Source organism: Centroberyx affinis, unplaced genomic scaffold (assembly GCF_046629955.1).
Source record: "Centroberyx affinis isolate AG114_WGS23_722 - 3 ecotype Tasmania unplaced genomic scaffold, CSIRO-AGI_Caff_v1 ptg000885l_1, whole genome shotgun sequence".
NCBI lineage: Eukaryota > Metazoa > Chordata > Actinopteri > Beryciformes > Berycidae > Centroberyx > Centroberyx affinis.
Window position 1 is genome coordinate 1,337 of NW_027279474.1, and position 14,044 is coordinate 15,380.

Below are 14,044 nucleotides of genomic sequence, written 5' to 3' on the forward strand. Positions count from 1 at the left end.
CTCTTTCTCTCTCTCTCTCTCTCTTTCTTTTTTCCAGGAGCGGATGGGTGATGTGGAGAGGATCAACAAAGAAACCGGAGAGCTGAGTGCTTCAGGGGAGTTAGCTGTCTCTGTGGAAGTGAAGGCAGAGAAAGAGGAAGGGACAGGGGCACCATGGGGCCCTCAGCCCCTACAAGTGCTCAGAGAACAACTAAAAAAGCTGCAAATACACACATCCCCTGCACCTGACCAAGTTCCTATAGAGCGGAGAGAGGAGAGAGAGGAACATCTGCTTAGAGTCCTTCCTTTCTACATACAGGTATATAGCGCTGCAGCTAGACTGTCTCCCGCATTGTCTCTCATTGTTCATTCCATGTTACTTCTCAAAGTCACAGAGAGTTATATTTTGCAAGGGCATTGTGCAATTTTTTGATCAATCAAGAGAGTTATTGCTTTCCAGTTCTGAATGGAGAAGTAAATTGTTTCCACACAAAATCTGTGTCCTTTTCTACTCTAAAAAGAAGAAGTAGAAATAATCACTTGGAGAAACATTGATAAATTGTGACGTTAAGGAGAATTAAGATTGAAACCACGACCGACTGTTCTAATTAAAACCTGATCTTGAAAAGGTTAAATGGATGCCTGACAGACATCAAATACCATGGTCTCCAAAACTGTTCCAGCTTGAACCAACATTCCTTTAGTCATTCAAATGACATGAGGCAGCAGTCAGATGTTTGGCCCTCAGCAGATCCCATCACTGTCCTCTGAACTCTTGAGAAGTGGTTTGTCTCCTATAAATCTGTCAGTTTGCCAAACTGTCACATGAAAAACCAAAAGCTCTGAGATCCAACGCTTCAGGCATCGCTTTGGTTGATTGGATGAATTGGATATTTCTTATTCACCATGCCTGAATTGCGTCACAGTCATGAAGAAACCTCCCCTCTTCCTCTGCCCGTGCGCCCACACAGTGTGAATTCCATTGGTGATCTCTGTGTGTGTAACACCCATTGATCGGGCTTACAGCTGCAGACGTAATCACTCTTTGGTTTATTTGTGTGTGTGTGTGTGTGTGTGTGTGTGCGCAAGGCTCATGACCTGCTTGTAGAGATTTGAGCAGAACATAGGACCTCACTCAAGAATAGCAGACTCAGTGAAATCCGATATCCTCTTATGGAAGTGAAAGGAGCATACAGTATGCATTGGCCTCTATTATTTATGGTGTAGTGCATTAGTCAAAGCAGTTGAGATCCGCTTGTTATATGGATGCCATTGTTTTGGTGCATCTCACCATGCACACAACATGAAGCACATGAAAACAGACCTAACACTTCCCAGCACCCATTTCACGGTGACTGAGTTTAATGTCAGCATCATATTATGATGATATGGCATGGTAAACATTCATATTAAAACTTGTATCAAATGTAGTTAGGTCCCGATTTCACAGAACAATGCAGGTAGCAGCTATGGACATCGTCTCAACTTTCATCTTACATCTTACTTCATACATGGGTTCTCAACATTGGTATCAACAACTATTTAATGTAAGAATGTTTGCTGGGTTATGTTGAGCATGCCAACAGTTTTTGGCCCTCCAGTATCTTTGTCTGATTAATTGTCCTCCTCATAGTGACCTCTTCCCCTGCCTCTCTCCTGTCTGATGCCAGGTGTGTGAGCCTGGTGGCAGAGCTGAAGGGCTGGACCTGAGGGGGCTTACAGCTCTCACCGCTGAGACAGTGGTCTCTAACATCCACAACAGACTGGCAGATAGGCCGGCAGGTACGACTGCATGCACGAACAACCACTCACATCAGCACACACAGTTCAGTTATCCCCGGGAAAGGGACTTTCTCCCTGCTCTGCCTAGTTCTGCTTTTACTTAAGACATGATTTGATGCACTGTAGTTTCTGCTCTGCTTCTTACATCCAGCAAATTTCTCCAAGTGTAAATGTCACACATGTTGTAGTATTGAAAATAACTGATAAGACAAAGTGTACGTAATCTATGGAAACACTAGAGTAAAGACATTCCTCAGTGATGGGGGGGTGCTTTCTCTGCCATGGTCTTGATCTGCTCATCAGATCAGGTATTTAGAAGGCCATGACAAGTGCCTTACTTTATTATCATGCTTAACACACCATTGGATGACCACTTGTCTATCTCTCTCTCTCTCTCTCTCTCTCTCTCTCTGGTTGTTCATGTGTGTTTGTGTGCTTGCTGGTGGGTGGGAGGTGGAGCCTTTTTTGTTTTTAGAGAAGTAGATACTTCTGGTTTTTGATACAGCTCTGCTATGGCGTTAATACTTGATAAGGCACATGCATGATGCAGGTTGTAGCTTTGGAATACTCATTCACTCATTTAACACCGCAACAAGCATTGAACTTGTTTCTAAATTCTAGGTTCAGCTTTTTACTTGCAAGCCCTGCTGCCGTATCAGAACATACTAGAAACTCTCAAGAGACTTGTAATGGGTGTTTTCAGGCAAGTTGATAAAACGTACGCCTACCAAAATAGAAACACAATGCAAATTCTGTCTCTGAAAATAGAAGTGAGAGTTTTACGTGAGTAAAGCTCAGCAGGCCTATTTCCCTAATAAATGTGCACGGTGTTTCTCATTTTGACACAGCTAACTAAGAGGAAATGCAATTTCTGTGATAGTAGATTGTGAAGAGAACCAGCTATGTAATTATGCAAAAGACTTCTTTGTTTTAATTTGCTTCGAAAAGAAAAAATACATTTTTGCACACCTAAAGGTCTTTAGATGACAGGTGCGTAGGACCACAACCAAAAAGGTAGATACTGAGAGAAGAATAGAATCCCGCACACTGTCTGTACTTGCAAGATAATTTAATACAATGTTTCGGTCATTGGATGTTTGCCTGATGAAGGTCAGATGACTGAAACGTCGTATTAAATAATCTTCCAAGTACAGACAGTGTGCGGGATTCTATTCCTCTCTCAGTATCTACCTTTTAATTAGTTTCAAAACTCAACCCTTATCCTTTTGGGATAACAGACCACTATGTGATGCATCCTGTGTGTGTTTTCAGAGGAGGCTCGCGATGAGGTGGTGCAGTTCTTCCAGAGGCGGGCTGGAGAGACAGACTGTGAGGTGGGAGACACCCCAGGGTGGCTCCTGCTGAAGTCTCTGTCCCTCATGACAGCAGACAGCTCAGTGAGTGATGTTTAGCAGTTCAAATAGTTTTAAAGTCTCTACACCTTAATTTATTCTAGGCTCTCAGAGTTGGCAACTATCTGACATTTCCTTGTGGTATTTACACTCATTTACATTCATTCAAACCTTTATTTAAACTCGAATAACCATTGAGGTTGCCCTCATTTACAATGATTTTGAGTTACAAACAAGTTAAAAGTTTAAAATAAATAGGACAAGACATAGATGAGAATAAAGAAAATCAATTAAAACAGTTACACATTGAGGCAGGGAGGTTTGTGATTATGGTTTTAAATTGTCCATAGGTTAGTAGAGTATTGATTTTTAGCATGTGTTGAAGATCATTCCAAGAATTTAGGGCACTAAAATAAAAGGCTGATTGTCCAAATTTAGACCGTGCTTTGGGGACCTTAAGCATAAGCAAGTCATTTGAGTGAGTTTGATAGGGTCCAAAGTTCCAATCCAGCTTCATTACATGAAGTGACTGACTGGCATTTGAGGACATTTTCATGTCATATTTTATTATATTAAAAATTAGCATACATATGTTCAGAAATGCATATGATTAAATACGACACCATGGGTTTATCACAAAGTATCTGAAAATAAAGGCCCAAAGCACTTTCCTGAATTGTTCTTTTAAATTGACATCATGGATGTCAAATACTCTTTGTAGTTAATGCATCAATGGTGAACCCCAGTTTATTGTGTGTGTGTGTGTGTGTGTGTGTGTGTGTGTGTGTAGGATGTTTTGTCCTGGATAAAGCCAGGTCTGCCTGCTGCCCTAGTGAAGTGTCTGTACCTGCTAGTGTGCCTTCCAGACAGGAAGGAGAACACAACCAGTGAAGAGACTTTTCAGGAGCTACTAACACAGGTGAATAATAATCTACTCCTCCCCTTGAAGCAATGGCCTCATTTAATTTCTCATGGTTATGGTAACCTCTGCATTTTTTCCTCCTCATCATGCAATCTCTCCCAATCTCAGCTCTGCTTCTTCTCTCCTTTCTCATTAGATTTTGGTCTCACCCTCTATTTCTCCCCTCTCTGCTTTACCAGGTTCTCCTCCAGCTCTGTAGGCAGCCAGTCAGTGTTGAGAAGATGGTGGAGACTCAGGAGCTGCAGTGCCTGATCATTGGCCTCACGTCACTATGGGACCAGACCAGCGCCTCCTGGAGGCACCAGGCCTCCCTCGTCCTCAGGGCAGTTTCTGCTGCACAGACACGCAACACTGTCCCCAGCCTGCTAGGTGAGGTAACTCAGAAACGTTTAGAATAAGTAACATTTCTGTTCATAGTCTTTAGGTGGAGCAGGGTGCTCAGGTGTTTGGTATTGCCTAGCTGTAATGTACTCTGTTCCACCAGTTGCACCAACACTGGTTGAACACACAGGGAAAAGTATTAAAAATGTGCTAAAACAGGTTGGATAGAGAGAGACTATTTTGGTTGCATTAGGCAGTGCTATTTGTGCAGACAGATATTTTTACTCCAATAATGAGTTGATTCTGCCTGGGCACATGACCACACGTCCCTGCAGAGACACAAGTATGTTTCACATGATCCCCCAATCAGCACAAATAATCCACTCAAATGTCCTGGTACACCGAAGTTTAATTTTGATTTGTTTTGGAGATTATGAACATTTTTATTTCTAAGAGATTGAGTGTGATGGAATTACTGTTCTGTACATTACATCACATGGTAGTTAGCTCCCATGACTATCATAGAACTTTACCATGAAGTTTGTTTCTCTTGTTGAGTAAAGATGTGTGTTTGTGTATGATTTATTTCCCGCTATGTATCTCTGAATAATTACTAACCCATTAAACCTCCTCTTGCTCCTTAGATAAAAACTGTGTGCGTATCTGCATCCAGAACCTATTGCGCATCAGTGCTGATGTCTCGGGACCAGTGCTAGCTGAGGTGGCTGTGGCTGTGTTCAGCTTCATCAGAGACACCTATCCCCTCAACCCAGCCCTCTTCACCGAGTTTGACACCAATAATGGCTACACGGCCCTTGAGAGCATCCTGAAACGGTGAGATAAAGAGGCACTGCTACAGAAAGAAACGAGAGACTAGGATTCTATAGAATAAATAAGAGAGGGTTTTAGGATTAGGAGTAAATTAGACACAATGAAAGAGAGGGCCTGGAGAAAATACCAGAATACCAGAGAGCCTGCTTATTAAAGGGAATGAATAGGAATCAAAGGAATTAGAGGGGGGGGGGGGGGGACCAAAATCTTTTTAAAGGCAAGAGTAAAAATAAAAATAAAAAGGTATTCTTTGAAATGAAGTGGCATGTCATGGTGTTAATACACAGCCACTTCAAAGGGCACATTGTTTCATAGAAATTACATTTGTCTGCTTATAGAGTTATCACTACAAAGAGCCCTTTATTTCTCACTGCTACTCTGTTAACCTCTCCTTCTGTTGCCTTCCTCTCTGATCATCATACCATCATAAGTTGTGAGCAGGGTGTGTCGGCAGATCAGTTCCAGCCTGTGGAGGAGTTGCTGGCTCTCGTGGCGTCTCTCACCCTGTGTGGGAAAGCTGAGCTGAAAGTGGCTTTGTGTGTCAGCAACCCCCAACCTCCAGGCTTTAAGTTTGACCCCCCACTCACGAAAGGTAGGTCAACCCCTCCACAATAAAATCTGATACCTGAATTGTTACTCTCTGGCCCCCTTCCTAATTATTGTCTCTAAAAAGCTGATGGGTCCGTGAGGATAGACTCTGAACCATCCCTTCCACATACATACTTCGTCCAAACCATTCCACCATTATCACTTGCATGGCTCAGCAAAGATAGGCTGAAGGGGGAAAACGGAGCCCCTAAATGACCACACAGTTCATCCCTCCCTTGCACTTTTGCCCTCTACCTCCTAATGGTTTGTTGTATTATATAACCCACCCACACTGTCCCACCCCCACCCAACACCCCTCTCTCCGATCTCCCAAACACCCCTTGTCTCCCCTCCCCACCCTGCTCAACACCCCTCAGGTTAACAGGAAGCTGAGGTGATTATGTCTGGGATGATGAAGTGGAGGCTTCCCCTCTAACTCTGTTAGGATGCCCCACATCCATTCACCACTGGCCTACAGCAACCAGCCATCTATCATAGACACACACGCACACCTCCATCCAACACTCATAAATAGAGTGTCCATAAGACACACACACACACGCACGCAAACACACACACACCCATACACGGCACCCATCTATCACATCGAGGAGTAGATCTCTTGCCAACAGAGGGACCAGGGACTGTTTTGGGCTGATCTTATTTGGTTCTGATGTGATTTTGATTAAGTGTGAAAATGAATCCTATTACTAACCACTTATATATTTATTTACCACAAACACCAGTGTGTTTTGGCTTCCAAATCTAAGACCTTCTCTGAATATTTTGACAATGCAGCAACCAAACTCTATCAAGGCAGATGAGGCCACTTTTCTCTTGCCTTCATACATGTTAGGTTGTTTGTTTTCAATCTATCTATGTATGTATAACTCAATTGACGTGTGAAATTCATTGTGTGCTGTATGTAAAAGGTTGTTTGTAATTTAATGGTTTTCCTTTCTCTATGAAATTGACTGTCTGACCTTGCCAAAACAAAATCTGATGAATAGATCTTTAAAATCAAAACACCTTTAGGCTAAATTGACCTCAGGCTGATATTGTATTGCAATATGTCTTAGACTACCGCAAGAAAGTACTCCCTGCCAAATCAAACATTTAAGATAAACAAACACATAAACCATATTCTATTCAATATGAACTGTTGTAAATGGCTGAAGCCCCCTTTGACAAGGAAGTATAGTGGCAATCTGTGCTTTCCTTGACACCTCTTTGATTCTTCACCTCTTATCTGACCGATGTCTCCAGGTTCGGCAGTAAAGAACCTGCCGGCCTTCCATGTGCTGCAGAGCTCCTTACTGCGCTCAGAGGACCCGCTGCTGTGCTGCCAGATCCTGCAAACACTGCGGACAATATGGGAGTGGGACCAAGCCAATTTCTTCCTCTTGGAGTGGACCGTCCAGTCAATGGCCCAGCTCGCTGCCTGTGTGTGGCGTAAGCCGGCACCAGTCCACAAACTATTCTTTTCAGTGCTGGAGATGGTATGGCTTCCAATATTAAAAGTCCCATCACATACTTTTTCTTGTCTACAGCATGAAGCAGTGGTTTACACAGTCTGATTAAACACTGGGTTTTCTACAGGTGGTATTCCAGTTGAACTACATCCCCCATGAGACCTTGCGGGTAGTGCAGGGCGTGCTGAAGCAGAGCTGGGCTGGGACACTCGCTGGAGGGGTGGCAAGGGTAGAGTTCGGGGTGGCGACTCTCAGCTGTTTCCACATGTGAGCAGTATTACTCAGTATATTATTACTATTTCAGTTTTGGAAAATGGATTACTACCAATCAAAAAATAAACTTTTTCTTTTGTTATCACCCCCTCTAAATACCAGATTGAAGTTAAATTATACTCCTGTGATCCTTTGTAGTCAGAATTAGTAGTCCTCGTCATGGAGACTAATAAAGTAATAACGTTGCATTCGAAATGATTAATGACTGATATATTTCTTTCCTGAGTAATGAGCCCAACACTGCAGCTGTAATAGAACTGCTAGTAGACTTTCTATCTGTTGTTTTCTTGGTGTCGGCCCACTGAGATCCTTCTTCTCTGTAGGATGACTGTGCGGAGCGGCCTGCTAGCGGAGGTGCTGAGTGACTTGGGTCTGCTGGAGCTGCTGCTGGGGGAACTTCGTAGGAGAGCCAAGATCCTCAGGAAGGCTGGAGTTGTCTCTGCCCCCCAAATAAGTATGACGCAACATATTCTTTTGCCTCCATCCCTGCTGTAATCATAACTGTGCAACAGTTAACATCACACAATCTAGCACATATGTCCAATCACACCTCATTACTTTCAGTTTCAAAATGTGTTACTAAAATGATAATGATGTAGGACCTTTGCCCTTGCGCCTGGAACTGCAGCTTAGCAGTGCCAAATCTCAAGTAAAACTCCCTCTCATGTCATTTGTTCACTCTATGATGTCTATTTATTAATCCTACACCTGAAGTTCTTATTTTACTAATTACCCTGTGTGCTTCAGGTCACCAGGAGCAGTCGGGTGTGGAGGACAGTGAGAGACTCCTCACTGCCTGCATGCTGAAAGTAGTGTCTGCCCTTACCCTGCGCTCCATCAGAAACGCAGGTATATATACTGTAGCTACACATTTTTCACTTACCTAGATTTGATAAATTCCTCAGTGTTTTATCTTTTGACGCCATTTGTTTTAGTATATTAAAGTCAAAATAAGGCTAGAAGCGACCGGTATAATTGAAAATAAGGAAATGGAGAAAAACATATGCGTCAACACAGCAGGTCAGTCCTGTCAGTGTCAATTGTAGTGAAATTTGATTATCCTTATTTTTGTGCGTGTGCCCCAGTTTCAGTGCGAGACCTTGGTATGGTTCCCTACATAAAGATCTTCCTAGATGAGGAGCAGTATCGAGGTCCCACGCTGAGCATTTTGGAGCAGCTAGCGGAGATCAACCCTGAGGAGTTCATGAGTACGGCCGTAGGAGCCCTCTGCTCCTCTACACAGCAGGAACTAGGTCTGAAGACGGACCTACTGCAGGTACTCACATCTTCCGTGCACACACACACTCACACACAGACAGCAGCACACACACACATCCGCAAACACCTAGGTATGCGGGTTCTCTGCTGAATTGTAAATGTAGTTTCCACTCTACATTCAATCATAACAAATTGTAATGCACTTAAAACATAATAAGCTAGTGAATTTATTTTCATAGCATGTGGGACCTTGATTACATTATTGACAAATGCAGATTGATTTGCTAATACAGGTTTAGCTGTTAACTCGGGGGCCGATTCGATTAGGCCGGCAGCCTTGTGCCGTGGCACTCCGAAGATTACCACCTCTATCAGATCAGTGAATGGGACAGAGATCTGATTAAGGCTAACCAAGTTACACACCTACTGTATGTGTCCATTTTTATAGATGGCAGTGAGAAGAACACTTACTTGCAGACATTGTGTGTATTCACTGTGTGTGAGTGTGCGCGTGTATGCGTGTACACTTGTGTTTGTTTGTGCGCACGTGTGTGTGCGCACGTGTGTGTGTGTGTGTGTGTGCTTTGTGCTAACCTGGTTAAAGCAGGTGGCAATCAGATTGGGTGCGACCTGGGTTGGCGTGTGTTGAGAGCCATTGTGATTACTCCAGTTTCAGTTAATCAGATTTCCCTCAGCGTTCTGCCTCACACATTACCTACCTGATGGATTAGCTCTCTCAATTGAATAAAGCTAATGCGATTTTGTTCACCTCTCAAAACTAGTTATCAGAAATGATTTATGATATATCTATATGTTTCGTCTATTTTTCATTACATTGTTTTAATTGACTGGGAAGATCCTTTTAAAAGGTGGAAGTTTGGGCTAAGATTATAGTATCATTTCAAAATACATTCTCTGAGGTTATTTCTGAAGTATGACAGGCAGCTGCTTTGCCACATACATGATTAGGCTTCACTGTCTTTTGATGATGTCACATTCTCACTATCCTCCTCCTATGTCAATATGTTGTGCCTGACACCTCTCCTCTGTCTGTCTCAGTCTGTGTTGAAGGTGCTGGAGAGCCCTAACAGCTGGGATGCCTTCAGGCGAGCAGGGGGCTTTACTGGACTGCTGTCCCTGGTGGTAGACATGGAAGGAGCTTTGTCTGACCCTCCCCAGGGGGCGGTGTGGGGGTCTCTGGGGCAGCAGGCGGTGTTGGACCTCCTCCTCCTCACCCTCCACATCCTGTCCTTGGCTGTGCATCTTCACCCAGTCAATGCACACCACTTCCAAAACGGGGGCTTTTACGAAAGGCTGGCAGAGGCTCTGCTACAACTGGGCTGCTTCCAGACAGAGGGCTCAGAGCCGGGGAACTTGGATGGGGATGAGTGCTACTGTCCCAAGACTGCAGAGGACCAGTCCCACGGAAGGAGCTTCCACCAGTTTGTTGAGTTAGCAGAGGCTCCTGTAGTGCCCCCTTCTCCCTCCACCACTCCCCAGTCTGAGCCCAATCTGCCTCTCACTCTTCGGACATGTATAAGGCTGCTTTCCTATCTCGACCAGTTCGCCACAGGGACGTACTCTGCTCTGGCTTTGAACTTAGGGGCTGAGGATGAGCGTGACGGAGAGAAAGAGACACTAAATGGAGCAGCAGGGCCAGAAGGAGCGTATTCAGGCTCCCCCCGTGTCCACTTGGCATCAGATTCACAGTCCATGGAGGACACACAGGGAAGATCCAGGAACACGGCTTTCAGCATTTCCACGGTCTGCTCAGAGTCCCAAATCAGGTGGATCTCTCTGTCCATATGAGGGTGGTAGAGGACAACAACTCCAGATTTCTAGCCATATATTAACCATGTTACTGTTAGATGGATGAATTTGCAAACCATGTCTAAATTGAACTGATGAGTGGGATCCATGGGGAGGATGTGGGTTAAAAACTAACCCTTAAATATTAACATGTTTTTTTTGTTTTGTCTTTGTTTTTTTAATTGGCTCAGGTTCACATGCGATCATACTATTCTTCACCCCGGAGCTATCCGAGTCATCATGACTCTCCTTCCATCAGTGTTTACTCCAGAAGACCCACAGGTATCTTTCTAAACTGAGCATGTTACATTGCTACAGTTACATACTATTTAACTCAAGATAAGGCCCCTGTGTGAGACAAATTTGGAGTTATGTGGTTCCGCCTCAGCTCCTCTCCCTCTCTCCCAGCTCTCTATGGAGGTCCAGTTCTCATTGGCGCACCACATCCAGGCCATGGTCAAATCTGAGCGAAACCGCCAGATAATGTGTGAGGGGGGAATGGTCTCCACTCTCCTGACCCGCTGTCGGAGCATGTTACTGGTTCCAAACCACCCATTACATCTACCTGTTACAAGGATCCTGGAGAAACTCTCCTCTCAGGCCATCACACACTCAGACTTAAGGTCAGACACTCTCAAAACCAACAACCTTGAGTTTAGGTTCAGACACATACATGGCTTGAAATGATATGAACACATTCTGTGTATTTGCGCACACAAGATATCTTATACCATGAGTTTGGTGCTATCTGTTTTTCCTCAGGAAGTTCCTGTGTTTAGGAGATCCTCTCATGTGCTTAGCTGACAAAATGTCCATGCCCACTGCACTAGAAGGTCACCAACTACGCACTAAACCTGTCTCGGATGGTAGATATTTGTTTTTTATTACATATAATTGTTCATTTTTGGTCCATAGCTTTTCTCTTCTGTTGTTTCCTAGATTACAGATGCATTGTTAGATTTAAACCTCTGAGGTTTACATTGTTTTTTCTTGATGTTCAAACACCACATCAATTCTTCAGTCAGGCACTGGATGCCATTCCTATTGTGTCCCTCAGATCACAGCACAGAGGCAGACGGCTCATCAGGATCTTCAGTAAAGACACTGAAGCGGACCTTCAGCCTGTTGCGTTCTCCCGTTCCCTGTGAATCCTCTGTGGGCTCTCCGCTCCCGCTTCACCAGATCATCAGTCTGGTGTCCATGACATCACCACGCAGCTTCAGACCCCACCGACTCTCCACCTCACCTGCCTTCGTAGAGTTTGACATGAGTGAGAGTGGATATGGGTGAGGCCACTGTTCAGTGGGGTCATACAGTATCCATTAGACTAGATTAGATGATTAGATGAAACTTTAATGATCCCTGTGGAGGAATTGGGTCATTGCAGCAAATGATAAGATCCAGCAAAGAAAAGAACAAATAGGGTATAAATAAGAATAGAGCAAATGGGGAGTATTAAACATAGCACAAGCGACAATTGCAACACTAAAGCATAATAAGTAAAATACATATAAAAGATATGACAAAAAAACACAATATAGCGTGTATGCAGAGTGTGCGAAAAAAGCAGTATAACATACTGAGACAAAGAAAAATGAATGGAAAATATGACAAAAATGTAATATATATATATATACAATAATATATTTATATATATAATATATAATATATAAATATCGCTAGCTCTCTTACATGTCAGATTGTACATATAGATACAGATACACAGATACATACAGGCCATACAAACAGTATGTGCAGAAAAAGTACTTGAGGATTTAGTGGGGTTTGGCTTTAAATTACTCTTATAAACTGTCACCTCTTGTTATGTGTCAATGTGTTTGCAGCTGTCTGTTCCTGCCCTCTCTGGCCACAGTGAAGGGAGTGAATGCTGATTCAGTCTCAACAGGTGGAATAGGAGGAGGTAAGAGAGGAATTTGATTGTACAATATTCACGTATTTGTAAATAAATGTAAACAATTTCTCAATCATCTCTGTCTCGTTTTCAGACTGTCGTGGTTTTCCCCCTACTGCGGGTCTTTCATATTCCTGCTGGTTCCAGATCAACAGGTTCAGTTCAGCGTGTGATTCCCACCCTATCCGACTGCTGTCTGTGGTCCGCCACATGTCCCGGGCTGAGCAGCAGTACATCTGTCTGTCTATCTCCTTCTCAGCCTACGACGGATGTCTGGTCATCTCCACAGAGGAGGAGGCATTCACATTCCTGGGTAAAGATTCTGTCAATATTTGCCCTGGGTGAACTTTACATAATATATATCAATTGCCGTCAAGAAATTTTAGCTTTTTAGGTTACACAAACTGTTGGGCTGTCCAAGATAAAACATAACGGCTACTCCTTATCATTTGTGTTTGAATCTGCACTGCACTGGACAAGAGTTATGTTATCAGTTTTTACTGCAGAGATCGGCTGACTCACTTTCTCCTTGCCTGTTTACCAGACATGATGGAGCCAGAGGTGTGCACCCCCAGTGCTTTGCCCACCTCACTTAGGTTTCGCTGCTCCAGCATGCTGGTCCCAGGTCAGTGGCACCATCTGACTCTGGTCATGGCCAAGGACGTGAAGAAGAGCTGCCGGGTCTCAGCCTACTTCAACGGCAAGGCAGTGGGGACGGGAAAGGTAGAGGAGAAGAGAGGATGAATGGTAGACTGAGGGACTGATGATTGAACTGTTCCTTGGTCCAATCTGGCGCTTATCTATTCATAATGCATCATTAGCATTTGAGTGTAAGTTTGTGATAAAGTGGATAAAATCTCATATCTCTATATTTTCTGTCAGATGCGGTATATTCAGCCATTCCCGGGCCAGTATGTCTCCATGGATCCCACAGCTGTGATCGATGTGTGTGCAGTGATTGGAACGCCGTCTCTCTGGAAGGAGCACGCTGCTCTGGTGTGGAGAGTCGGTCCTACATACCTGTTTGAGGAGGTTTTGAGCCCTGAAGCTGTGGCGGCCATCTACACACAAGGCACTGCCTATCTGGGCAACTTCCTGGCACTGCGCAACATGGGTGAGTCAGTGATCTGGACAAGAGCTGTGTAATAATAGGAATGTGATATTCAATTATGTTGTGTTTTCACAAAGTCTTTTCTGTGTTCATAGTATGTAGCTGTGAATAGGAATCACCCTGGATAAGAGCGCAAATTATAGTGATGTTTATGGGGTCTTGAAACAAGACCTGCGGTCCTAGATTAGTACACTGAAGAACCACAATCAAGTTATTTTTGCTTGGTTATTTTATTTATTTTGTTTGTTTCATGTTATTTTTTTGTCTTGCTACCATGGTACATGATGTGGGACATTATGTTGTCATGGTGGCTTCTGCCTGTCTGTCTGTGTTTAGACACATTCTCGTGACCACAATAACTCAAAAACGATACTTACTTAATCTTCACACCACAGGTACCGACTATAGAGTAGGTGATCTGATTAGATTTTGGAGCACCTTGCTGCATAAATTTGCATATTAATGAGATTTCCT

The 14,044-nt window shown here is 43.6% G+C and overlaps 1 protein-coding gene across 1 annotated transcript in view; it reads left to right on the forward strand.

Annotated features, from left to right (window-relative positions):
* The first annotated feature begins 1,743 nt into the window (after positions 1-1,743).
* The window catches only part of LOC139645572 (WD repeat- and FYVE domain-containing protein 4-like), a 39,643-nt gene continuing 27,342 nt past the window's right edge, over positions 1,744-14,044 (forward strand). Inside the window, exons 1-20 of the mRNA XM_071521322.1 lie at positions 1,744-1,761; positions 3,034-3,158; positions 3,904-4,032; positions 4,215-4,404; positions 5,001-5,190; positions 5,619-5,779; positions 7,042-7,274; positions 7,375-7,514; positions 7,844-7,974; positions 8,268-8,369; positions 8,606-8,796; positions 9,798-10,525; positions 10,739-10,829; positions 10,956-11,170; positions 11,310-11,413; positions 11,605-11,833; positions 12,392-12,468; positions 12,554-12,772; positions 13,004-13,182; positions 13,342-13,573. Coding sequence (XP_071377423.1) covers positions 3,141-3,158; positions 3,904-4,032; positions 4,215-4,404; positions 5,001-5,190; positions 5,619-5,779; positions 7,042-7,274; positions 7,375-7,514; positions 7,844-7,974; positions 8,268-8,369; positions 8,606-8,796; positions 9,798-10,525; positions 10,739-10,829; positions 10,956-11,170; positions 11,310-11,413; positions 11,605-11,833; positions 12,392-12,468; positions 12,554-12,772; positions 13,004-13,182; positions 13,342-13,573 — 3,559 coding nt within the window. The 5' untranslated portion in view covers positions 1,744-1,761; positions 3,034-3,140. The remainder of the gene's footprint in view (positions 1,762-3,033; positions 3,159-3,903; positions 4,033-4,214; positions 4,405-5,000; positions 5,191-5,618; positions 5,780-7,041; positions 7,275-7,374; positions 7,515-7,843; positions 7,975-8,267; positions 8,370-8,605; positions 8,797-9,797; positions 10,526-10,738; positions 10,830-10,955; positions 11,171-11,309; positions 11,414-11,604; positions 11,834-12,391; positions 12,469-12,553; positions 12,773-13,003; positions 13,183-13,341; positions 13,574-14,044) is intronic.